Source organism: Saimiri boliviensis, chromosome 9 (assembly GCF_048565385.1).
Source record: "Saimiri boliviensis isolate mSaiBol1 chromosome 9, mSaiBol1.pri, whole genome shotgun sequence".
Taxonomy (NCBI): Eukaryota; Metazoa; Chordata; class Mammalia; order Primates; family Cebidae; genus Saimiri; species Saimiri boliviensis.
In genome coordinates, this window is record NC_133457.1 from 101,970,048 (window position 1) to 101,992,433 (window position 22,386).

The 22,386-nt window shown below is 49.5% G+C and overlaps 1 protein-coding gene across 2 annotated transcripts in view; it reads left to right on the forward strand.

Annotated features, from left to right (window-relative positions):
* CTNNBL1 (catenin beta like 1) overlaps positions 1 to 21,554 on the forward strand; it is a 180,595-nt gene extending 159,041 nt beyond the window's left edge. For both annotated transcript variants that reach the window (XM_003936366.4, XM_074406508.1), the window contains exons 14-16: positions 9,015 to 9,152; positions 9,378 to 9,450; positions 21,367 to 21,554. In XM_003936366.4, the coding sequence (XP_003936415.1) occupies positions 9,015 to 9,152; positions 9,378 to 9,450; positions 21,367 to 21,455 (300 nt within the window). In that variant the 3' untranslated portion in view covers positions 21,456 to 21,554. The remainder of the gene's footprint in view (positions 1 to 9,014; positions 9,153 to 9,377; positions 9,451 to 21,366) is intronic.
* The last annotated feature ends 832 nt before the right edge of the window (positions 21,555 to 22,386 follow it).

The following is a 22,386-nucleotide window of genomic DNA, read 5'->3' on the forward strand; positions in this document are numbered from 1 at the left end:
GGAAAAGTCCATAAAACAAAGACTTTTTCTTTTTTTCAACTATGAAAGTGAACACAGCCTTGGAGCCAGATTTGCATGGGTTTCTGCCCTGTTTCTGTTCAGTTTCCTGTTCATCATGAGCCTTGTGACCTTAGGAGAGATTCATCTCTTTAAGCCTCAGTTTCCCATTTGAAAAGTGGAAATAGGAGTAGTTTTTACCTCTTGGGGTTCTTACGAGGAAAAATGAGAAATCCGTGAAAGTGCTTAGCACGGTGCCTGGCACTCAGTAAGGACTCAAGAAATTTCACTCTTGTTAGGATTCAGACTTTTCTGTCCATCTCTTGCCAGCATGAAAGGACTAATAGAGAAGCCCTGGGACTATGGAATCACATTCCACTCAGGTCTCCAACTGAAACTCAATGGTAGTCATTTGACATCTGTCTCAGTTTTTCCATCTGTGAAATCTAAAAATGGTATTTATTGTTCAAACCCAACACAGGGCATGTACAGCAGGTAAGGTTAATGCAGGTGCCCTGCTTTGCAAAGTAAAAAATGCTGCATGGATGCTGAGTTGTCATTGCTTCACAAAGAAGGCAGTCACCTTCAGTCTCTTCAAAGGTGAGAGTTGAGTGAATTGATCTGTGGAATCACAGATCAATTCACTTTAAAACTTAACTCTCCTGTCTTGTTCAGATACAGTCCAACATACATACAGATTTTTACTCTGAAGTTTCGTAAAGTGAGAAATGTTTATAACACTTAAGGAAGTGACTGGATTCTTGGAATGTCCCTTTAATCTCTGTTCATCATATTCCCATTTGAAGGGTACTTGATTTGCATGCCCATATTGTCTTAAAATGGCCTGTCTTTGCAGCCATATATAAAAGGATGAGTTCATGTCCTTTGCAGGGACATGGATGAAGCTGAAAACCATCATTCTCAGCAAACTAACACAGGAACAGAAAACCAAACACTGCATGTTCTCACTCAGAAGTGGGAGTTGAACAGTGAGAACACATAGACACAGGGAGCGGAACATCACATACTGGGGCCTGTCGAGGAGCGGGGGGCTAGGAGAGGGATAGCATTAGGAGAAATATCTAATGTAGAGGATGGGTGCAGCAAACCACGTTGGCACGTGTATACCTATGAAACAGACCTGCATGTTCTGCACATGTATCCCAGAACTTAAAGTAAACAACAACAACAACAATAATAATAATAATCAGAAAAAAAAAATGGCCTGTCTAATGTCACAGCAGATCCAGGGGTGGTTTCTCCTCCATGTACTAAGGAGGAAGATGAGTTTATTGATGAAAGGATGAGCTGATGGTCAGTGTTGGCCATCGCGTCCTGTTGAGGTGGTGATATGCGTCTCCAGCTTGAGGCATTTCTCACGGCAGCTCCTCTCTCTGGGAGTACCGTCAGCCAACATCCTAAATCCACCCACATATCCATATTCAGGTAGAAACCCATTAAGCTGGTTATTGAAAGTGCTTTGGTCCTAGGTGTGCCACAGATTGTCAAAGCCAAAAGGAACCTTCAGGCACACCGGATCAGGGAAACGAGTGAGGCACACTGCCACTCTCCCGTCCTGTAGTCAGGGTGGGCATTGCGAATGCTTTTGGGGCTGTTACCCGCTGAGCTTCGCCGCAGCTTCACGACGGTTTTTTGGATCATACTCTGCACTCACTGCAGGGGGTTGAGTTGGCACTTGGGATGAACCCTGTTTGCCTTCCCTGATCTAGTGCAGGCTCCCTGTTTCCAAGCAAAGAAGCTGAGACCAAGAAAAGTTACGTGACTCACCTAAGGACAATAGTAAATCAGTATTTGAGCCAGAATCGATCACATTTTCTTAGTACTCTGTTCCTCCTTGGCAGAGGCACTTATTTGTAGAACTTATAATATATATCATAGTTCAGAGGAGTTTTGCTATTTAGTTTGAATGCTTCTTGCACTCACACAAGGTCTCTTGAGAGGGAAAGGGGGCAAGGGGAAGCTGCATACCTTCTTTAGAATGGGATATTTGTGACCTGTTAGTTCAGTCTCCAGGTACTAAGGAGCTTGGGATGCAGGTGTGAACTCGGCACGGGCCAGCTAGCTTCCCTCTGTTCTTTGTCTAGCCATTTTTCAAACATGTCTCATTGGTCAGTTGGGCATAATTCGGTTTTTCCCTACCACTAGAGAAACAAGTCCCCTTGTGTGTCTTTAGTGCATAACCGTCAGAGTATTATAGATCGGACTCCTTCAATTCTTCTAGAACCTTTTACAAGGGAAGGTATAAGGTACGGAGAAGCTTGTAATGATAATTTTTTTCTAGGACTTTTACATTGCTTCTCCAGAGACTGAAACCTAGCCAGCTGATCATGGGTGCCCTTCAAACTTCTTTCAGATGGCCAGTTCCACCTCATCACACATAGCCAAGGAATCATATCAAGTCCTTATCTCAAGATCAGTTTTATATGTGGCATCTTAGGGACCCATAATAGGAGTCAGAAGTGTATTAATCCATTTATAAGTTGACCCTGTCTATATGGAATAAGACGGGCAGAGAATAAAGGTGACGCCATCTTCATTTTGAAACAGGCCAAACCTTGAGAAGATATACCTAAGAACTCTGCCCGCACTTTCTCACTTTCTTATTTTCCATAATCATTCTGCTTATTTTATTTCCCTTTAAACATTGAGTATACATCTATGCCTGACTTCCCTGAATCCATTCAGCAGTAAATATTCCATGCCACAGAGTTGTAACTGGCTAGATAAGGTGCTATCCTGACAACAGCAACTTCACTGCGTGCTGGTTTCTGTGGCGCTTCTAAAACTGTCAGGGCAGAACTTCGTCTTCAGAACCAATCTCTGTTTCATCTCTGTTAATGTTCAGTGCAGCAGTGGTGATGCCTTTCTTGGAGATGAGCTATAGTCGTATCTCAGATCTACATTTGAAAATTTCACTTTTAAACCATGTGGCCAGATGGCTAAAAGTAGAATGTTGAATTGAACATTGTCAGAGTCTTGAAGTTCCTCGGAAAGAGGAGAAAATGAAGTTTTGCATTGCTCTCTTGAGTTTGTCCTTTCTAAAAGACAGTATAGAGAACTAGACGGTGCAGTGTATACCAGCCTGGTTAAAAGAAGATCCGATTATGGAGAAAAGTATGTAAAAGAAAAAATTCACAAGAGGTACTTCTGACCTAATTAGAGAGACTTAATTTTTCCAAGCTCCATTCTTGAGCCTCCCATCACTCTAACATTTAACCTCTTCCCTTTGTTCTCCAGAAAGCTCTGAAATCTATACCCACATAAATATGGTAGCATGAAAAGAGCATGGAATGGGGTTTGAGTCCCAGTTCTGCTACCCACTAGCCTTGAGGAACTTGTTCTGCCTGAGCCAGCTTCCTCGTCTAAAATGGGGGTCAGATTCCTTGCCTCTTGATACTTCTTTTTTTTCCTGAGACAGTTTTGCTCTGTCGGCCAGGCTTGAGTGCAGTGGCGTAATCTTGGCTCACTACAACCTCCGCCTCCCAAGTACAAGTGATTCTCCTGTCTCAACCTCCCAATAGCTGGAATTACAGGTGTGCACCACCACTCCTGGCTAATTTTTGTATTTTTAGCAAAGACAGGGTTTTACCTGTTGGCCAGGCTGCTCTCAAACTCCTGGCCTCAAGTGATTCGCCTGCCTCAGCCTCCCAAAGTGCTAGGATTACACGTGTGAGCCATGGCACCTGGCCCCTGCCTCTCAATATTTCTGAGAAGTAAAGGAGTTAATATTCAGAAAGCCCTTAGCACTATCCTGATAGATAATAAGCCCCCAGTAACACTAGCTGCTCCTCTCTGGTAGATGGGTAATGATAGCAGTACTTAGTATCCAGACTGCCTCATGCAATGCCTAGTATGCAGTAATCAATCAAAAATAATAAGATCTACCAAAAGCTGTGATCTAATAAACAAAAAAACCTCCCCTTACCCCTTTCTAATGATTCTATTAGTGATACTAATGTCCCACTGTGGTTCTCTCTTAAGCTCTCCAAGTTGGCTTTTCTTACTTTTTTGTTTTGTTTTGCTTTGTTTGTTTGGAGACAGAGTTTCACTCTTGTTGCCCAGGCCGGAGTGCAATGGCATGATATCAGCTCGCCACACTCTCCGTCTCCTGGGTTCAAGCGATTCTCCTGCCTCAGCCTCCCAAGTAACTGGGATTGCAGGCAGGCGCCACCACACCTGGCTCATTTTGTATTTTTAGTAGAGACGAGATTTCTCCGTGTTGGTCAGGCTGGTCTCCAGCTCCTGACCTCAGGTGATCTGCCCACCTCAGCCTCCCAAAGTGCTGGGATTACAGACTTGAGCCACCATACTCAGCTCCAAGTTGACAGTTGACTTTTCTATGCCTTTATGCATGCTATTATTTCCTCTGCTTGGAATGTCCTTTTCAGCCTGTCAAACTCCTTCAAAATCCAGCTCAGATGTTGCATTTTCTTTATGCACTCCTGACCCCACCCTCCAAATAGACTTAGTCCAGCCTTCTGCTGGGTTCCCACAGCACTCAGTAGCGTTTGAAAGGTCCTTTATACTCGTCATTATTACATTTTTCAAAAATAATTTCATATTCATTAACCTCATTAGAGTATAAGCACCTCCATTATGTGGACTGTTTTATCTTTACCGTCCCAGCACAGCACCTGGCACAGTTAGCTGTTCAAGACGTCTCTGTTGGGTGGGTAAATGAATGAGTTCCACTCCAGTGCCTCTGTGGCACAATTCGTTAGAACATTCTGCTGTTAATGGAAAGTTGGTGGTTCGAGTTCCACTCCAGGTTCCCGTGCTTGTGACCTCCAAGGGTCTTCTCTTCCCTTCCCTTCCCTTTCCCTTTCTCACGTAGGCTGATGTCCTGGTTTTCCGGCTGTACACTCTTCCTGCCTCTCGATGCTCTAAGCCGAGGTGTCCGTCATTTGGCTGTTTGCATATTCTGATTCATGACATTTCCCTGCACAGTGCTGGCTGACACTCTGTAGCCCATCATATCTGACTTCTCTGGCCAGCCTGCATGCCCCCTGTCAGCTCGCCCTCCAAGGCACACAGTTCTTCCCCATGCCCCAGCCATACAAGTCTCAGCACACACAGCTCATCAAATAGCTTTAAACCTCTCCCTTCATTTTTTTCAATCCTGTTTGGCGTATGCTTTCCAAGAGCCTACTAAGGGCTGGGCACAGTGGCTCATGCCTGTAATCCCAGCACTTTGGGAGGCCGAGGCGGGTAGATCACCTGAGGTCAGAGGTTGGAGACCAGCCTGGCCAACATGGTGAAATCACATCTCTACTGAAAATACAAAAAGTAGCTGGGTGTGGTTGCAGGCGCCTATAATCCCAGCTACTTGGGAGGCTGAGGCAGGAGAATCGCTTGAACCCAGCACTCCAGCCTGGGTCACAAGAGCAAAACTCCATCTAAAAAAAAAAAAAAAAACAAAACAAAACAAAAACCCTACTAAGCAAAAAGTGCTGTACAGGGTGCTTCCTAGGGTGCAAAGATAAGTAGAGTGTAGCCCTTCCTTACAAGGAATGTGCATGAGGAAGAGGCACAGATCCAAATAGCTAGTTCAAGGCAGGCCATGGGAGGTACCACAAGAGAGGTTTAAATCCTCTGTTGTGTGGGGGTTTGAAGGGCTGAAAAATCGTATCTGCTTGAGGATCTCGGGGAACATTTTGGAGGAACATCACATTTTAGACTTTGAATATATGATGATAGGGGCTGGGGAGTGGGCATTACCAGCGTGAGGAACAAGGCGAGGAGACCAGGCAGGGAACACAGGCCTGCTTAGGCTGGACAGGGGCGAGGGACGGTGAGCAGAAAGTATGGGCAGCACAAGGCATTTCTTGTAGGACCTCACACAACGAAAAGGCCATACCTCTAAGGCGTTCGTTCTGCTGTCTCTGCCCATCATGTGCCCTGAAACCTTACCCAAGACTCACTTCTTCCCGGACACCCTTATATTTCACCCAACCCGAATCAGCACCTATCACTTACGATTATTTTTAACACATGGGCACATTACATCCCCTTACTTCTGGCCATTTCCTGTAAGTTTGTGACTTCCACAGACCTCTTCAATGGTTAAGACCAGGGCTTCCCTTACCTTCATTTTCCTTCTTTTTCTGCATTAATTCAGTGCTTAGGGTAGTGTTCTTGGAATTAAGCACTTAGTAGGGCCAGAGGTCTCAACACTGTACCACGTTACTCATTTCCACATCAAAAATAAATCAGACATGATTCCTATCCCTGGGGAATCCATTTTCTGGCAACTGGTAATTATGAGCAACTTAACCTCTGTGTGCTTTGGTTTCTAATTCATATAGTGGGATTAATAATCCCTTCCCTGCCCTTTTAAAATTTGGTAATAACTGCTGAACACTTCAGAGTTCTGGAGCAGGAAGTCATGATTATGAGTAAATGAGAAACTAAAGTGAACCTTCTATTTTTAAACTCATTGGACATCAGTCCAGTGCTCCATGACTACCTCGTGAACATTAATGCTATTACCAGATTACCAATGAATTTGCTACTAAATGAAGCTAGGAATTAGCGTTACTGATTCGCCAGGCAGTGCAGGGCCCAGCAGTCTGCAGCCCTCTTTGGCCTCCTTGAGGCCTCATAGGAGTGAGATGAAAAGTAGCCTTGTGTTGCCACAGGCTGGCACCCCGGGCAAATAAAGAAGCGCATTATCTGTGTCTAAATAGTCTCTGAAGGATTCTTGGTGGAGATTGATGACCACATTGGTGAGTTCTTCGAATTTGGAAGAGTGGAAAGCAGGATCCCAAGGGCTCCGTCAGTGACAGGAGCCCCAGTTGTCAGAAGGAATGCTGGCCGTAAAGCTACTGACAGAATTACGAAATGAATCGTTGCCATCAGAAGCATGTATTAAGCACCTGCCATCTTAGGCCCATGTGCTTGTCTCACAGAACAAGTCCCCACACCCCGCTCTCACTCCTGAGAGTTCATAGCCCAAACCAGATGTCTGGCTGGATGGTGGCTCATGCCTGTAATCCCAGCACTTTGGGAGGCCAAGGCGGGAGTATCACTTGAGCCTAAGAGCTCAAAGACCAACCCAGGCAACGTAGTGAGACCCTGTCTCTACCAAAAAAAAAAAAAAGTTTTAATTAGCTGAACGTGGTGGCATGTGCCTCTAGTCCTAGCTTTTTGAGAGGCTAAGGTGAAAGGATCACTGGAGCCCAGGAAGTTGAGGCTGCAGTGAGCTGTCATCACGCCACTGCACTCCAGACTGGACAACAGTAAGACCCTGTCTCAAACAAACAAAACAAAACAAAAAACCAGAGATGTCTTTTTTTCTCTTATTGGCTGCATATTTGTGTACTCAGCTAGGGATATGAAGACAAAACAAATTTCGGGCCCTACCTTCACAGAGTTCACAGTTTACTCATGAAATTAAGACTGCAGGCAGAGACAGCTGGTGTGACTGAAGTCAGTGTGAAGATGGCGGGCAGGAGGGGGTCATTTGCGGAGTGGCTTGTCAGGGTGCTCTCATTAATTTTAGAAAGGAGTAATTGTTAGCCTTAAATAATCAGGAAAGCCTTTGTGATGGAGGTAGCTTACAATGATGTGAGCTTGAGTCGTGCCCCGGAATCCCAAGGAGGGAAAGCAGTAGGGCCCTGAGCTGTCCAGGAGAAGTGTTTACAGCACATAAGATGAAGGGTGGAAGGATTGGGATTGGGGGATAGTAAAGATGTTAAAAATTGATTGCACAACTCTGAATATATAAAAGCTGTTAAACTGTACACTTTCAATGAATGAATTGTATAGTCTGTGAATTATATCTCATAAAGCTGGTTTTAAAAAAACAAAAAAAGAATCTACTAGGGAGGACTAGATATGAGGACAGTAAGTCTGAGAGGTGTAGGCTTACAAAGGAGACTCCTGTAACTTCCTAGGGCTTTGGCCTGGGGGGTGTTGGACATGTGAAATGCAGCCTGTGCCCCTGACAGGACCTAAGCCAGAGGACACATGGATGCAAGTTAGGTGCCTGTGCCATTGGTTTCAGAGTTGTGGGAAAAGGGCACCTTTCTTCCCTGTGTTTAACTTGATTTGGAAGGGAGATTTACGTATACAGATGCTTCTAGACTTCAGATAACATTGCATGCTGATAAACCCACCATAGATTGAAAATATCATGAGTTGAAAATGCATGGCTGCTGGGCACAGTGGCTCACATCTGTAATCCTAGCACTTTGGGAGGCCAAGGTGGGCAGATCACTTGAGGTCAGGAGTTCGAGACCAGCCTGGCCAACATGGTGAAACACAGTCTCTACTAAAAATACTAGCCGGGTATGGTGGCACGTGCCTGTAATCCCAGCTACTCAGGAAGCTGAGGCAGGAGAATCACGTGAACCCGGGAGGTGGAGGTTACGGTGAGCCGAGATCGCGCCATTGCACTCCAGCCTGGGGGACAAAAGCAAAACTCCATCTCAAAAAATAAAAAAAAATTAAAAAAAAAAAGGAAGAAAGAAAATAAATGGCTGACTGGGAGCTGAAACTCACTGCCACTACCAGCCTTGCAGGAGAAGCACAGTTTCTACTGCATGCCTGTCACTCTCACCCCATCAGAAAGTCAATCCATGGTAGGCCAGGGACCAACTGTATCTTACAGAGAGATTATTTATGGAGGCCCAACTGAAAGAGTAAAGAATGAGTGGGAGCAGATAAATAGCCTCGATTTGTGTCCCTTCCGCTTTTTCTTTTTTTTTTAATAGCTTTTTTTATATGTGGATGAGATCATTTTGGCCCTGATTCATCAGACAGGAAAAAGTAGGCTTTAAGCTTGCCTCCTGGGGCCTCTGTCGTCCATTAAGAATGAGGAGTATGTGAAAGATATTTCAGAGTAGTGGGAGATACAGACAAATCAAAAAGAGGACGTTTTTCTTTTGCTGTTGTTGTAATTGCTGTCCTTTTGTATATTATGGCCAAACGAGGAGTCCATTATTTCCTCTCATTCACTGTCCAGCTTTTATTCTTAAATGTTCACTTGTTTCTAGGACCTGGTCCGGCGAGGCGAGATCATTGACAGTGACATCGAGGAGGAGTTCTACCTCCGGCGCTTGGATGCAGGGCTCTTTGTTCTCCAGCACATCTGCTACATCATGGCTGAGATCTGCAATGCCAATGTCCCCCAGGTAGGAGGGTCTTCCCCTGGATGGGCCCATCCATCCCTGCCTCCGTCCTCACCAGCTGCTTAGGCAGACTCTCAGGGAAAGAAGGGGCTCACGCTCGCCTTGAATTCCTTAACCTCAGCCTTCTGTTTCAGGGATGGGATGAGGTAAATAATTTCAAGGTGATGCATTCGGATATGTCAAGACAATTGCTGGTCTTTCTTTCTCTACCCATTTTTCCCTTATTAGATTCGCCAGAGGGTTCACCAGATCCTAAACATGCGAGGAAGCTCCATCAAAATTGTCAGGCATATCATCAAGGGTGAGTTGGCCGCTACTCATGCCTAGAGCTCCAGAGGATTAGACGATGCTGACTTTGTGAGCCTCTGTCAGTATCTCTGGTGTTTGTTGTGGAGCATTTTCTGTACTGAAAGCTTAAGTGTGTTGTCCATTTGACTGTGTGTCCAGGTCATCTTTGTTAGAATACTGAAGACTCACCTCATTGTTCTCTGCCTCTGACCCTCCAGTTCCAGAACTTACACACGTAAACAAGAGGCACAGGGGCTTAAAACAGTTCTTAAAAGTTTTTAAAAAACAAAACAAAAAATTCAATTCCAAACTACACATAGTGGAAGGAAATTGCTTTCTTAGGGAAAAAAGCAAGGAAGTGACAAGAAATACAACAGTCCTCTCTTATCCACAGTTTTGCTTTCAGTTATACACTATGAGTATGGTACAGTAAGATATTTTGAGAGAAGCTACAGTCATATAAATTTTTGTAGTATATTGTTATAATTGTTATATTTTATTTTGTTATCGTTAATCTCTTACTGTGCCTAATTTATAAATTAACCTTTTCATAGTTGTATATTTATCATAGATGTGTATCTATGGGAAAAAACTAGTCTACGTAGGGTTCAGTACTGTGTGCAGTTTCAGGCATCCATCGGGGTCTTGGAACACCTCTCAGGATGTGGGGGACTGCTATAACTGGAATTGGGCAGTGAATTGAAGCAATGTGGAGTGGTGAAAAGAGTACGCCTGCCTCCCGGACCTAGCTTTGCCTCCCCTACCTGCGATCATGATCACAGTTGTATATTTACCTAGGAGAAATTTTGCAAAGGTTACAGGAGGAACAACAGCGTCCAGTCTGGTACCTGACACACAGTGGGGGCTAGGTCAGTGTGAGTTTCCCTCCTTCCCTCACCCACCCTGTGGAGTTCCCCAAATGCTGTTGGATCTTCGACTGGACCTGACTCAGCTGGAGAGGCCTCCAGCCAATGAGCAAGCCCCCAGTCGCAAGGCAGGGCCCCTGCTCCGAGCTCTGGATGCACACCGCCCTCAGCCACCTAGGGACTAACTGGGGAGCGCGGGCTAGCACCTGTGGTCCTGGAGGCCCATGTTGGAATTTCCAGTACTGGTGATGCCAGAGTTCAGGGAGTGTCAGATGGCCTGGGTAACCACAGACAAATCAGTGTTCCCCTCGGGCCCTCATTCTGCCCATTTCTAAGATGAAGGATTAGGCTACATTTACTCAGAGAGCTTGCCTTTAAGTTGCTTCTAGCTCCCGTTCCAGGTGGCGGGTGAAGAGTGAGGATAAACGGAGTCCACACAATGAAGTAGAGAGCTTCAGAGCGTGGGTACTAGGGTCAGAGGCTTCTGGATCCGAATCTTGGCTCTGTTGTTTACTCTGTTACCTCAGGCAAGATACCAGTTGCTCTGTGACCCCCTAGAATGGACAAGGGGATTGAAAGAGGTGACACAAGTTAACAGTGAATGTTAGTGTGAGTATTACAAATTCCACGAAGATCATTGTCATCACTATTTTAAGTGAGGCATGGCCAAAATCCTGTGGGAAGCCTTGTGAGAGAAGTGGCATTGAGCTGGTCTGAGAGACTAGAACAGAGACAGTCCAAAACGAAAGAGCAGAGTGCAAGGCACAGGGGCTGGGAATCTTGCCTTCTGGTCAGCCCTCCCCATCAGAGGACAGGAAATCCATTGCATCCATTTTGTGGATGGAGAATATGAAGCATTGGAATCTGTTGTTTTATCCTCAGAGAAAAAGAGTAAAGGGGGACCCGTAGACACACTCAGCCCCGCTCATGCCTTCCAGAGTGGCACCCTGGGGGCTCCTTCAGTCTCAGTGTCAGATTCATGTGAATTACTGCTCAGAGTGTCACTTCGCCTCCCCACTAAGGTGTAGCTGTGGTGATTTGCAACTCCAGCCTTTAAGTGGCATTTAGTCTAACGCCCACGCGTTCAATTAGAACTTCTTATGACTCTCACTCTGCTATCTTGTATTGAGGCTTCTCCCTGCACCTCCATCCTTGTAATCAAAATAGTGCTCTTCCAAGAAAGGAAGAGTATTTTTAACGGGTGCCGACATGTAGTAGTTGGATGTCTGTCTTTCTCAAACCCTGCCACACACACCCTAAGTTATTCACAATTTACTGTTGTTGTGAGCTCCAGCCTCCGTCTCCCTCGGATCCTGATTCATTTCCCAGTGCCTTTTAAGGTGCCACTCCATGCTGGATCCTGAGTGGATGATCATTGAGGCGAAGGGTGCACACAGGCGCTGTCTGCATTCCCACTCTCTGTTCTTCTCCCCCCTCCACCTCCCCCACCTCCATGCAGACCCTCGCACCCATCCTTCCATGCCTGGGCTCTGCCTTCCATTTCTCTCTCCATCACCCCCAGAGCCAGTTCCATAGTCCATCCCACCTCTGCTACCTCCAAACTCAGCCTCGAATCCATCCACTTCTCTGCATCTGTGATTCCCATCGTAGCACCCTGTTTCTTTCCTTCTGAGCCCTATCACAGTCTGTGATTGTTTTTATTTATGTGTTTGTGTGCTCATTTTGTCTGTCTCATACATTAAAATATAAGCGCCGTGACATGGGGACGTTGTCTGCCTTGTTCACCGCGTCTCCCAGGCACCCGGAACAATGCCAGGCACATAATGGGAACCCAGTAACAATTTCAGACATTGTGGAATTAAACCCTGCTCTTGTATGAATTTAGTGTGGCAAACATCGACTGCGACTGTCCTCAGGGCCAGCTGGGCACCGGGCTGAGTGCTGTGCTACAGAGGAGTCACACGGCAGCTGCCCTCGTGGAGGTTACGGCCTTTGGGGTTTAGAGGATACATGATGGACCATAATCCAAGCCCAGTGAGACACAGGCTCCAGGAACTACTTAGCTGGCCCTGCTCCCTGCTTGGTGCCAGGCTCTTAAGTCCCGTCCTAGAGATACTGAAGGACTAAGCGAGATCCCTATCCCTGAGGCATTCACAGTCTAGGGGGAGAGGCTAAAAACTAATTAGAACGTGCTAAGCGCTGCGTCGAGTTGTGAACAGTGTGCTGGAGGCGTGGCACGGAGGCAGTTATGGAAGCAGGGAGGGGGCCACTTCTCCTCCCCAGGACTAGGACTGGTGCCCAAAGCAGGCAGAGGGAGCGAGGCTCAGAGGCAGGACAGAGTAGGATGCAGTGACCTTGGGGAAGACTGTAGTCCCGTTAGGGGAGGCCAAGCAGAGGTGCGGGAGGCTGCAGCATTGGGTAGGGTGGGGTGGGGTATGGCTGGGCAGGGCTCCTGAGTTCTGCTAGGTGCATGGTGAGTTTGGGGTACAAGGGGTGTCTGCATCCCTTGGTTGACCAGCAGACAGCAGACATTCTCATTAGAGCCCCAGGGAATAGTTTGGGGAATTTGAGGTTGTCCGTGTGGAGGTGATATTTAGAGCCTGGGACCTGAATGCCATTGCTCAGGTTGAAGAGGCCCTGGACATCACGCCGACAATTGAAAGAGGGTCTCTCTGGATGGAAGGCTGTAATAAAGGGTTCCCAGCCCTCCCACTGGGTGCTCCTGTCCTGCACCACCCACAGCAGGGGAAGCCGCCCTGCAGAGGGGCGTGGAGCCTGTGCATTGTGGCCTGTCTCTGGGACTACCCCCTGAACAGGGTGCTTCGAGGACCCTCAGGAGCCCTCACTTGGGTGAAGAGGGTGGTGCTGAGCTTGACAGGGGTGAGGCTCCCATGGAGGTGGGAGGGGTGGAAGGCTGGGCTCTGCTGGGACCCCCTGTCCGAAAAGCCCATCTGGTTCTCCTTTTCATACCACCCTCCTCCCTCCTCCACCCTTCCTTCAATCAAAAGCCCAGGAAAACAAAGCCTCATAAAGAAAACCAGCTCAGCAGTCTGTCCTCTTTGATTTTAATTTTGTTTTTCAGTTTGGGTTGCTTCCTTTTTTTCTTTAACATACTAATTAGATGCAAGCTTTTCTCTTTGATTTTATGGCCTACATATTTCCTAAGTTTTGCTGGCAGGATGACAGCTGATGTATCCCTTGAGGTCTCAGGAAAACGCTGGTGAGGCAAGCCCAGCGGGGGACTTTTCCCGTTATTTTTCAGCCCCCATTCTCACAATTTTCTCCCTCCTCTGTTGGGGGTGCCAAGAGCGCAGGGAGTAATTGATGGCTCATTAAAGCCCCGCTCTCTGCACACTGCTTACTCGGTGCTGCCCACGTCCAGCCTTCCCCAGAAGCAGCAGCAGCTCTGGCCTGAGGACTGTGGGCCCTCCTAGGGAATGGCGGTCTGAGGACGGAGATGCCCAGGAAGAGAAGGGCAGGTGGGGTATGTGCTCCATGAGGACAGCACTGGACTTCCTGCCATTTAGCTCTCTGGTGCTCAGCACCCGGACTGGCAGAGAGGAGTCAGTTACTGCCGACTGGGGTACGTGCTGAGGTGGTGCTGAAGGCTTCTTTGTGCTATTCCAGAAGTCCAGGACCACGGTAGGTGGAGCGGTCACTTACCAAGCTCCTACCTCTTCTGGGTCAGGCCGTTGGGGTACAGCATCTTTATCTCTGGTCCTCACAAGGGGCCTAGAAAGTGGGATAACAAGGACACTGAGACTCACTGAGCTTACTGGGGGCACCCGGGTCCCTGTGGTAGAAATTGGATCCAGACTCAGAAGGAACTGTGCACAGCAGTAAGGAATGTGCCAACTGCTGATTGGCTCATATGCTCCTACGGGCTTTTAAGAGAGAAGAATGTAGGGCACCCACCTTTAGAGAGCACCCATTTGGCATCACAGGGTGTTAGGCAGGGCTCTAAGATAAGTGAGACGCTCAGGAGGCCCTGTCCCCCACAGGCATACCTCCCCTCACAAGTGAGGTAACTGAGCCCAGCACAAAGCAGAGTGGAGCCAGCACTGGGATTCAGAGGTACTAGGGGCGTGAAGGTGGTGCAGTTAACTCACAGCTAATTCACTGGACGTGAAAAGGAGCCCAAAGATCCGGGGAGGCTGTGCAGAGGGCCTGGCTTCTTTTTTATTTTGTATGATTGTAATAGTAATTTCTCGTTTTGACCATTGCTGCCATCATTATCGTCTATCCACAGGCCTTTTCTTTCATCTTGCAAAACTGGAACTCCCCGTTCCTCCCTCCCCGCAGCCCCTGGCAGCCACCATTCCGCGTTCTGTCTCTGTGGCTGCCTGCATGGGAAGGTAGGCGGCCGTGCGTGGCATCACGGAGCAGTCATCGCCTTGGGTGTGGTGTAGGAGCTGTGGCCTGAGAATGCTTCGACATAGAAATATTTGTGCCAAGGGTTGCAGTGGAAGCCCCTGGCCAGTCTTGTCGATGTTTTAGTCTCCTGGTGAAAGCTGTTGGAGGACCACACGGGTGCCCGGGAGCAGCCTCGGCTACCGCACAGCAGTGGCCGGTTTGCAGAGGAAAGCTTAGAGGATTACTGACTCAAAACTCTTTCACTGCTGGGCAGAAAGAATGAGCCAGAAACTTAAATGCTTTTAGAATTTGGCCCATGGCCCTTTCTTTGATTTGCATGTATTCTTGGTGGCTTAAAAATCTCCTCCTAGAAGCCCATAAACATGTATTTCCATATTGATTTGGGGCTCTTGGTAACCCAGTTTGTCTGTGTGATTTTAAAGCTGCCGAAGCTGATAGGATTTATCTCTTGATGACATGCTGGAGTGTGTGTGACTTGCACCTGGTCACGGCTACCGTGTCCCCCAAGGTATTTGGAGACAGGAAAGGATCGGGAGAGAGCCCTGTAGCCAGCGGCCTTGACAGGGCTCAGAGGCATCTTAGGGACACCTAGGGAGCTTTTCAGCAAAGATGTCACATTTGCCTTAGGATTGCTGCCCCCAGGCCTCACCCAGTTCACCCCAGAGGGCTCTCAGGAAGCGCTGCCTCGGGTAGTGTGGTGATGGTACGTGCAGGGGGAGAAGGAACCACTCTGAGAACCAACTGTGCTAAGACTGTGGAGTCCGCAGTGAGCTCCCCAGGTTCATAAGCAAGCTCTGTCACTTTATAGTGCCTGACCCTGGGCAGCTACTTACCCTCTCCAAGCCACAGTTCCTGCAACTGTAACATGGGAAGAAGCCGTCTCAGAAGGTTGCTGTGAGAACGAGGCGAGCTGCTGTATGTAGAGGGCTCACACGTTGGCTGCCACCTAGAAAGTGCCTGTTACGTGTTAGCTGTCTTTATTGTTGTAATTCATGTCCAGGCTTACCCAGGAATGGAGATGCCCGGACCAGCGTAAAATCTGGATCTGTGTGTAACTCTGGGCAGGTTAGCAGATGACACATTTCAATCTTGGTTTCCTACTCTAAAAAACACAAACAGGCCAGCACAGTGGCTCACGCCTGTAATCCCAACACTTTGGAAAGCTGAGGTGGGTGAATCATGAGGTCAAGAGATCAAACTGGCCAACATGGTGAAACCCGTCTCGACTGAAAAATGCAAAACTTAGCTGGGCATGGTGGCAGGTGCCTGTAGTCCCAACTGCTTGGGAGGCTGAGGCAGGAGAATCACTTGAACCCAGGAAGGCAGAGGTTACGGTGAGCCGAGATCACGCCACTGCCCTCTGGCCTGGCAACAGCACAAGACTCTGTCTCAAAAAAAAAAAAAAAAAAAGAAAAGAAAAGAAAAACCTGAAATAAATACTGTCTCTCTTAGGAAGGCTCTGAGGTTGAAATGCAGTTTGGTGCCTGGGACCAAGTTACATACTCAGTAAATGGAGCTTCCTTACCTTTCCTCCTTCCTTCCTTCCTTCCTTCCTTCCTTCCTTCCTTCCTTCCTTCCCTCCGTCCCTCCCTCCCTTCCTTCCTTCCTTCCTTCCCTCCCTCCTTTCTTCCCTCCCTCCCTTTCTCCCTCTCTCCTTCCCTCCCTCTCTCCCTCTCTCCTTCCTTCCCCTACTCCTTTCACCTGGAGTTAGCAGCAGCTTGGACTGAGATGCCACCAGGAGAGCCTGGGACCAGCACATAGGCTCGACTTCCCAGGGCCTTGTGGGGGTGGGTGGGTGTCAGTGGGTGCTTTTCCAACCAGGTTAAATATCTATGGGACTCTGAGAACGCGACCATTAGCATTGTAAGCAAAGGGCAAGGGTCTTTCTCTGCAAGTGGGTTTCATTTGAATGACATCCCTGATGAAATTAAAACCTACAGCCTGGCAAAATGTTCTACTCCTAGAGAAGTGCAGCCTTTCAACCTTCCGAGTTCATTGTCGTTGTCAAGGAATGTGTTAGACTTGAAGGGTTTTCCTTTCCCGGTTTTTGTTTTGTGGTTATGTGTATATCCACAAGGGTTTTCAGTATGAAAATATTGCATTCCTCCTCTCTCCTACCTCTTCCTCCTGCATTTTTAAAAAGGTGAACACTTAAGGCTTAAGGTTCAGGGATCTGAACCAGGCTTGTGAATACTGGTCCAGGTCTCTGCCCTGGAAGGCGGCTTTTCCCCATCCACCAGCCTTGGCGCCCCTCCCTCACCCTCTCAACATAAACAGAACAGCTTGTATTCCATGTCTGAATAGTAAACCTGCTGTCTAAAGTTTGCTTTAATATTTATGCGTTCAGCGCTGCTGCCTGTTTCTGAGCTCCATCAAAGCCTTTATTGTAAGAGCATTTGAAAATGTGGGGGAGTGAGAAAGGAGCTGGTGTGTGCGCCGTCTTTCTCTCTCCACCGACCTCGCCTCCTCCCTCTCTCTTCCTCTCTCAGCTTTCTCTCCCTCTCCCCTCACCCTGCATTCTCCTTTCCTCTTACATATACACACATGCATGCGCGCACGCACACACGTGCAGCAGAGAGAGCCCTTTCCCAAGACCACTGGGAGGACTCTGTTCAATATTTATAAACTGCTGCAGCAGCTGGAATAACCTGAGGTAGTTGGCACCACCACAGTTTGCTCCAAATAGGGCTCTGCTACAGAAACAGAGTGAGCAAGGGCAAAGGGTGAGGGTCAGGGTGAGGTGCCTGGGGGCGCCGCTTCCCAGGGCAGTGGGTGAGCACTGGGCCAGGTCGTTGGACCGGGTTCTGGGCCTGTCTCCGTGGCTGGCTCACTGCGGGACCCTGGCCACTCATCTGCCCCCTGAGGGCTGCAATAAGTTTCTGAGAACCCTGCCAGCTCTGAGATTGGTAACTTAGCATAAGAGAGTGTGACCCCAGCCGGTCCACCCCAATCTGTCCCAGCCACCGAGGCACCTGTACCAGGAGACATTCGTGTTTTGGAGCGCTCACAGAGCAGGAGTTTTTTCCCCCGAAGGCCAGGGGCCAGGCAGGGTAGCCTGTTGCTTAGGTAACAAGATGGTGCTGTGAGGACCAGCCCACCCCCAGTGGCTTTTCAGGGACTTTCTTTTTTCTTTTTTCTTTTTTCTTTTTTTTTTTTTTTGCTATGCATACATTTCAAGATTTGAGTTCCAGCTCCCCTACGTCCTAGACTTGGGCAGGTTGCTTCAGTTCTCTCATAGCCTCTGTTTCCTCCTGGGGAACAGGGATATAGCGTCCTTTACCTTGTAAGACTGCGGCAAAGGTTGCATGTGAGACGACATAGATACCGTAGCAGTACACAGCACATGTGAGTCCCGTTCCACTCCGTGTGAGACAGGCCCTGTTCCAGGTGACACTAAGCCATTCACTGCCTCTGGCCAGTCAGATCCAGAGAATGGGTAATGTGACTGTTCGCTTCTTAGCACAGTGGGAGTGACAGAGGAGACTTGCGCCTGGGATGGGTGCTCTGTGTACCATCGGCAGGTACAAGCCAGGCCTTGGCAGAGGCGATTCCGCAGAGGGATGGATGCAGGCGTGGGTTCCCTCCGCTTTCTGCTTCCCTAGAAAGAACTCAAGGAAGCTGGCTTTACTGTTGGAAAATCACTGCCCCAAAGCATCGGGCTGTTTCTCTACTTCCCGCCCTCCTGGGTCTGAGAAGACATTAGGAGAGCAAAGTGTTAGCTCAATCCATTAAGACTCCTGCTTCCAGACCATGCCTCCGGGGATATTTGATGCCGTAATGGTCATTTCTTTCTCTCCTGGGGCAGCAACTGTATCACTCACATGTGCGTAAGAGATACCACTTACTGGCAGCCCCAGCGCCCTCTCCCGAGGCTCAGTTCCTGTCTCCATCCCCCCGGCCCGCTCTTTAAGGGGCCTTAATAGGAGGCATCACAACCATTTGCCGTCAGAGGTGATGGATGGGCCCAACAGAAGGGATGATTTCCAGAGAGAGACACACAGTTGGCACACGTCCGAATCCCAAATCCCGTTTTCTGGCACATGTCCAAAGTAATAAAGACGGACGGGGCAAAATAAAGCGGCAGCAGGAGCAAAATTATTTCCCCAGCATTGGCCGGGGTAGGGCTGGCAGGGGAGGGGTGAGAGGTCACACGCTTTGTTTTCTCTCCCCAGTCGTTGTCTGGTTTGGATCAGCAGGTGTTTTATTACACAAAAGCCTCTTACCAGAGAGTTCTCTATGTTTTCTTCCTCAAGCCAGGCCCCAGTAAGGACCCAGGGGGCAGAAGTGCAAGCAGCCATCTTAGTCACCCACTCCAGGAGACTCTTCACCGCGCCACTCTGCTGGGTGGCCTCGGCCAGGCTTACGCTGCCCTCCATCTAGGGAGGGAGGAAGGGAGGGGCCCGTGAGGGATGGTCTAGCAGCCAGGCCCGCATGTGCCAGAGGCTGTGGCCTGGGGCTCGGGTGCGGGGTGACCAGGCGGGCTTTCACAGAGAAGACATCCCAGGAGGGATCCCGGAGAGGGTGTGGGACTTCCCCAGTGCCATTGCTGGCCTGAGCAAAGGAAGCTCAGGGAGGAAACTAAGGTTCCCTGGACATTTGTTATTTGCAGATTTCCGGAGGGGCCCACCCAGGGTCACAGCTGTGAGTCAGAGTTAGGGTCTGACCAATCACAGCCCGACGTTGTGCCTTTTCCTCTCTGGCTGTGGGCAGGGGGCAGTCAGGGCAGTGAGGGGTTGGACCACCCCATCCCCTCCCCACTAGGTCCCCTGTACTTGCTCTAGGAGCTACCGCAGACAGTACAGGGTCACCAGCTCACCCCTCACCATCTCCTAAAACCAGGGTGACAAGGACACTTTTGAAAATGAAATGGAGTCTTAAGGATTACCACACTGGAATCACAGGGGAGACGAGCCACAAGCCTGCCCACAGTGACACTCCGATGGCATCCTCTGCCAATCTGTTGCCAGAGCCATGCCCAGAGCCTCGCCTTCCTCAGGAGTGTTTCCTTTCTCTTCCTGCTCTCCCTGAAACCTGGCGCTCCCACACCCCTCCTACTACTGGAGACGGGGGAGGGGTCTTCCATGCCCCAGTACTTCTAGACTATTCTGTCTCTCTCCCTTCCCCAAATATACACAGCTATCGAATCTTGTGTTCGGGACTGCACCCCTCACAGCCCCTTCCTGTTGCTGCCACCACACCTGTGCCCCCCAGTCCCTGAGGGGATTCTGGGCTCACTGTCAGCTTCCCCACTGCTCCTGTCATATTTCTTGGTGGTTGCAATAGCCACATCTCTTTCTCACACCCCATTTCTGGTCTATCTGTAAATCCTGCTGGAGGCACCCTCAGAAAGCATCAAGAAACTGAAGATGTCGCCTCACCTCCGCAGTTGCCTGACCAAGCCAGGCCAATGTCACATTGCATCTCCTTGCCCTGCCCTTGCTGCCCCAAGGGTGTCCCCCACACAGCATCGATAGGGATCTGGCAAAAGTCAAACCACATCACTCCTGCTCAGGACCCTCTTAGGGGCTTCCACCCCACAGAAAGGCCACAGCCCTTACTGTGGTGCACAGCTTACGCCATCTGGGCATGGCCCTCTCCTGTGGCTCCAGGCTGTGGCCACACTGACCTCTTCACTGACCCTCAGATAAACCAAGGAAGCACCCCCGCCCCCCGCTCTTAGACCCTCTGCCCTGGCTGCCCTGCCAGTCACTCCCAGACCTTTCCACACTCATCTCCTTCTGGCCTTTAAGCAGACACTCTCTGCTGACACGCTCCTGTGTATTGTTTTCACTTTTTGCTTTGTGACCGTCACTGGGAAGTAGGCTCCACACTTGCAGAGATTTGCATGTTTCCATCACTCCTTTATTCCCATTCCCAAGAAGAGGTTCTCAAACTGGACCATGCATCAGCATCATCTGGAGACCAGTAGAACTCAGATCGCTGGGCCCCACCCCAGTTTCCTGTTAAGTGGGTCTAGGATGGTCCCAAGAATTTGTGTTTCTAGTAAGTTTCCACACAATGCTGCAGCTGCTGCTGCTGCCGATCGGGTCCACACTCAGAACCACTAGCCTAGAGCAGTGCCTGCCCAGTGGCATCTGTCTTAGTCTATTCCTGCTTCTGTAACAAAATCCCCGAGACTGGGTAATTTATGAAGAACAGAAATGTACTTCCTCACAGTTCTGGAGGTGGGGGGTCCATGAGCACCTCGATAGCCCTCGGCGCCTGCTGAGGCCTTCCTGCTGCGTCCTCACATTGCAGAAGGGAGAAGGGTAGAGGGGCTTGAGAGTCCCCTGGAGTCCTTTTGCAAGGGTCTAATCCCCCTAGATTAGACCTCATCTAGACCTAATCTAATCTTACAACTAGATGGTAGGAGTCTAATCACCCCTAAAGCCCTTTGCTGCGTTGGGGATGAGATTTCAGCATGAATTTTGGAGGGGGCACGAACGTTCCGACCACTGTGGCATCCACACCGTGTGTGCTGAATGAATAAACAAATGAGGGAGGGAGTGAAAGGTGTGGCTAGGAGAGGAGTCCCAGCATGGAAAGGTGAGTCGGGCCCTTTCCACTGAAGGCCTCAAAGGCAAGACCAAAACAAATTTGGCCGCGGTGGGGGCATTAGAGCAACCTGCGCCTCTGTGGAGCTGGAGTCCTGGGAATGGTATGAAGTGACACGGCCACAGCGGACCCCGTGCCCGGGACCCACTCCTGACTCTGTCTTTGTCCCCTAGAGTATGCGGAGAATATCGGGGACGGCCGGAGCCCGGAGTTCCGGGAGAACGAGCAGAAGCGCATCCTGGGCTTGCTGGAGAACTTCTAGAGGCACCTCGGCCTGTGCGCCACGGACTCAGCCTCCTCCCAGGAACACTTTCTAGACAGCTCTGTGTGGCTTTTGCACAAATTAAAGCTAGTTTTGGTATCCTCGGCTGATTTTCTTTGTAGTGAAGCTTCGCCTGCTGGCCCTCCCTTCCCCCCACCCCACAGCAGCTACTTCAAGACTCCTCCAGGGAAGGCCAGGGGCAGCCTCACTCCACCTGCGAGAAGGCTGAGGCTCAGAGGGCGTCGCAGTGACCACTTCGCCCCCGTGGCTACACAGGTGGTGCTGCTGTGAGGCTGGACTGGGGACCCATCCAGAGTCTAGATGTGGGACCCAAGGCCCCGGCTTCACGTTCCAGCTCCCTGGGCAGACCAGCCACATGGCACAGACCTCAGAGCAGCGTGCAGAGCCTGGCCACGTGTCAGACCACTCAGGTAGGGGCTGCATGAGGGATTACCAGATCCCGACACGGGCCCCACTGCAACAATAGCATCCGAGCCTCAGCGAGGCCCGGGCCCTGGGGCTGTTTAGAGCTCCTGGCTGATTCCGTGCAGCAGGGCGAGAGCCAGTGCTTGAGAGCAGGCAGGTTTGGGTCCACATCCCCACTGCAGCATTCCCAGCTGTACGTCTGGTTTTGGTTTTGGGGTTTTCTTTGGACACAGGGTCTTACTCTGTGGCCCAGGCTGCAGTGCACTCGTGGGATCACGGCTCACCGCAGCTTTGAATTCCTGGGCTCAGGCGATCCTCCCACCTCAGCCTCCTGAGTAGCTGAGAGGGAGATGCCACCACATCTGGCTGACTGAGCTGTACATTTGGGTAAGCGACTTTAACCTTTCCGAATCTCGCTGCTTCAACTGCAGAGTGAGGCCAGCAGTAGGATTCGCTGCTGAGGACGGCATGCTCCGAGCCCGCAGCCCAGCCCTGAGGGCGCAGG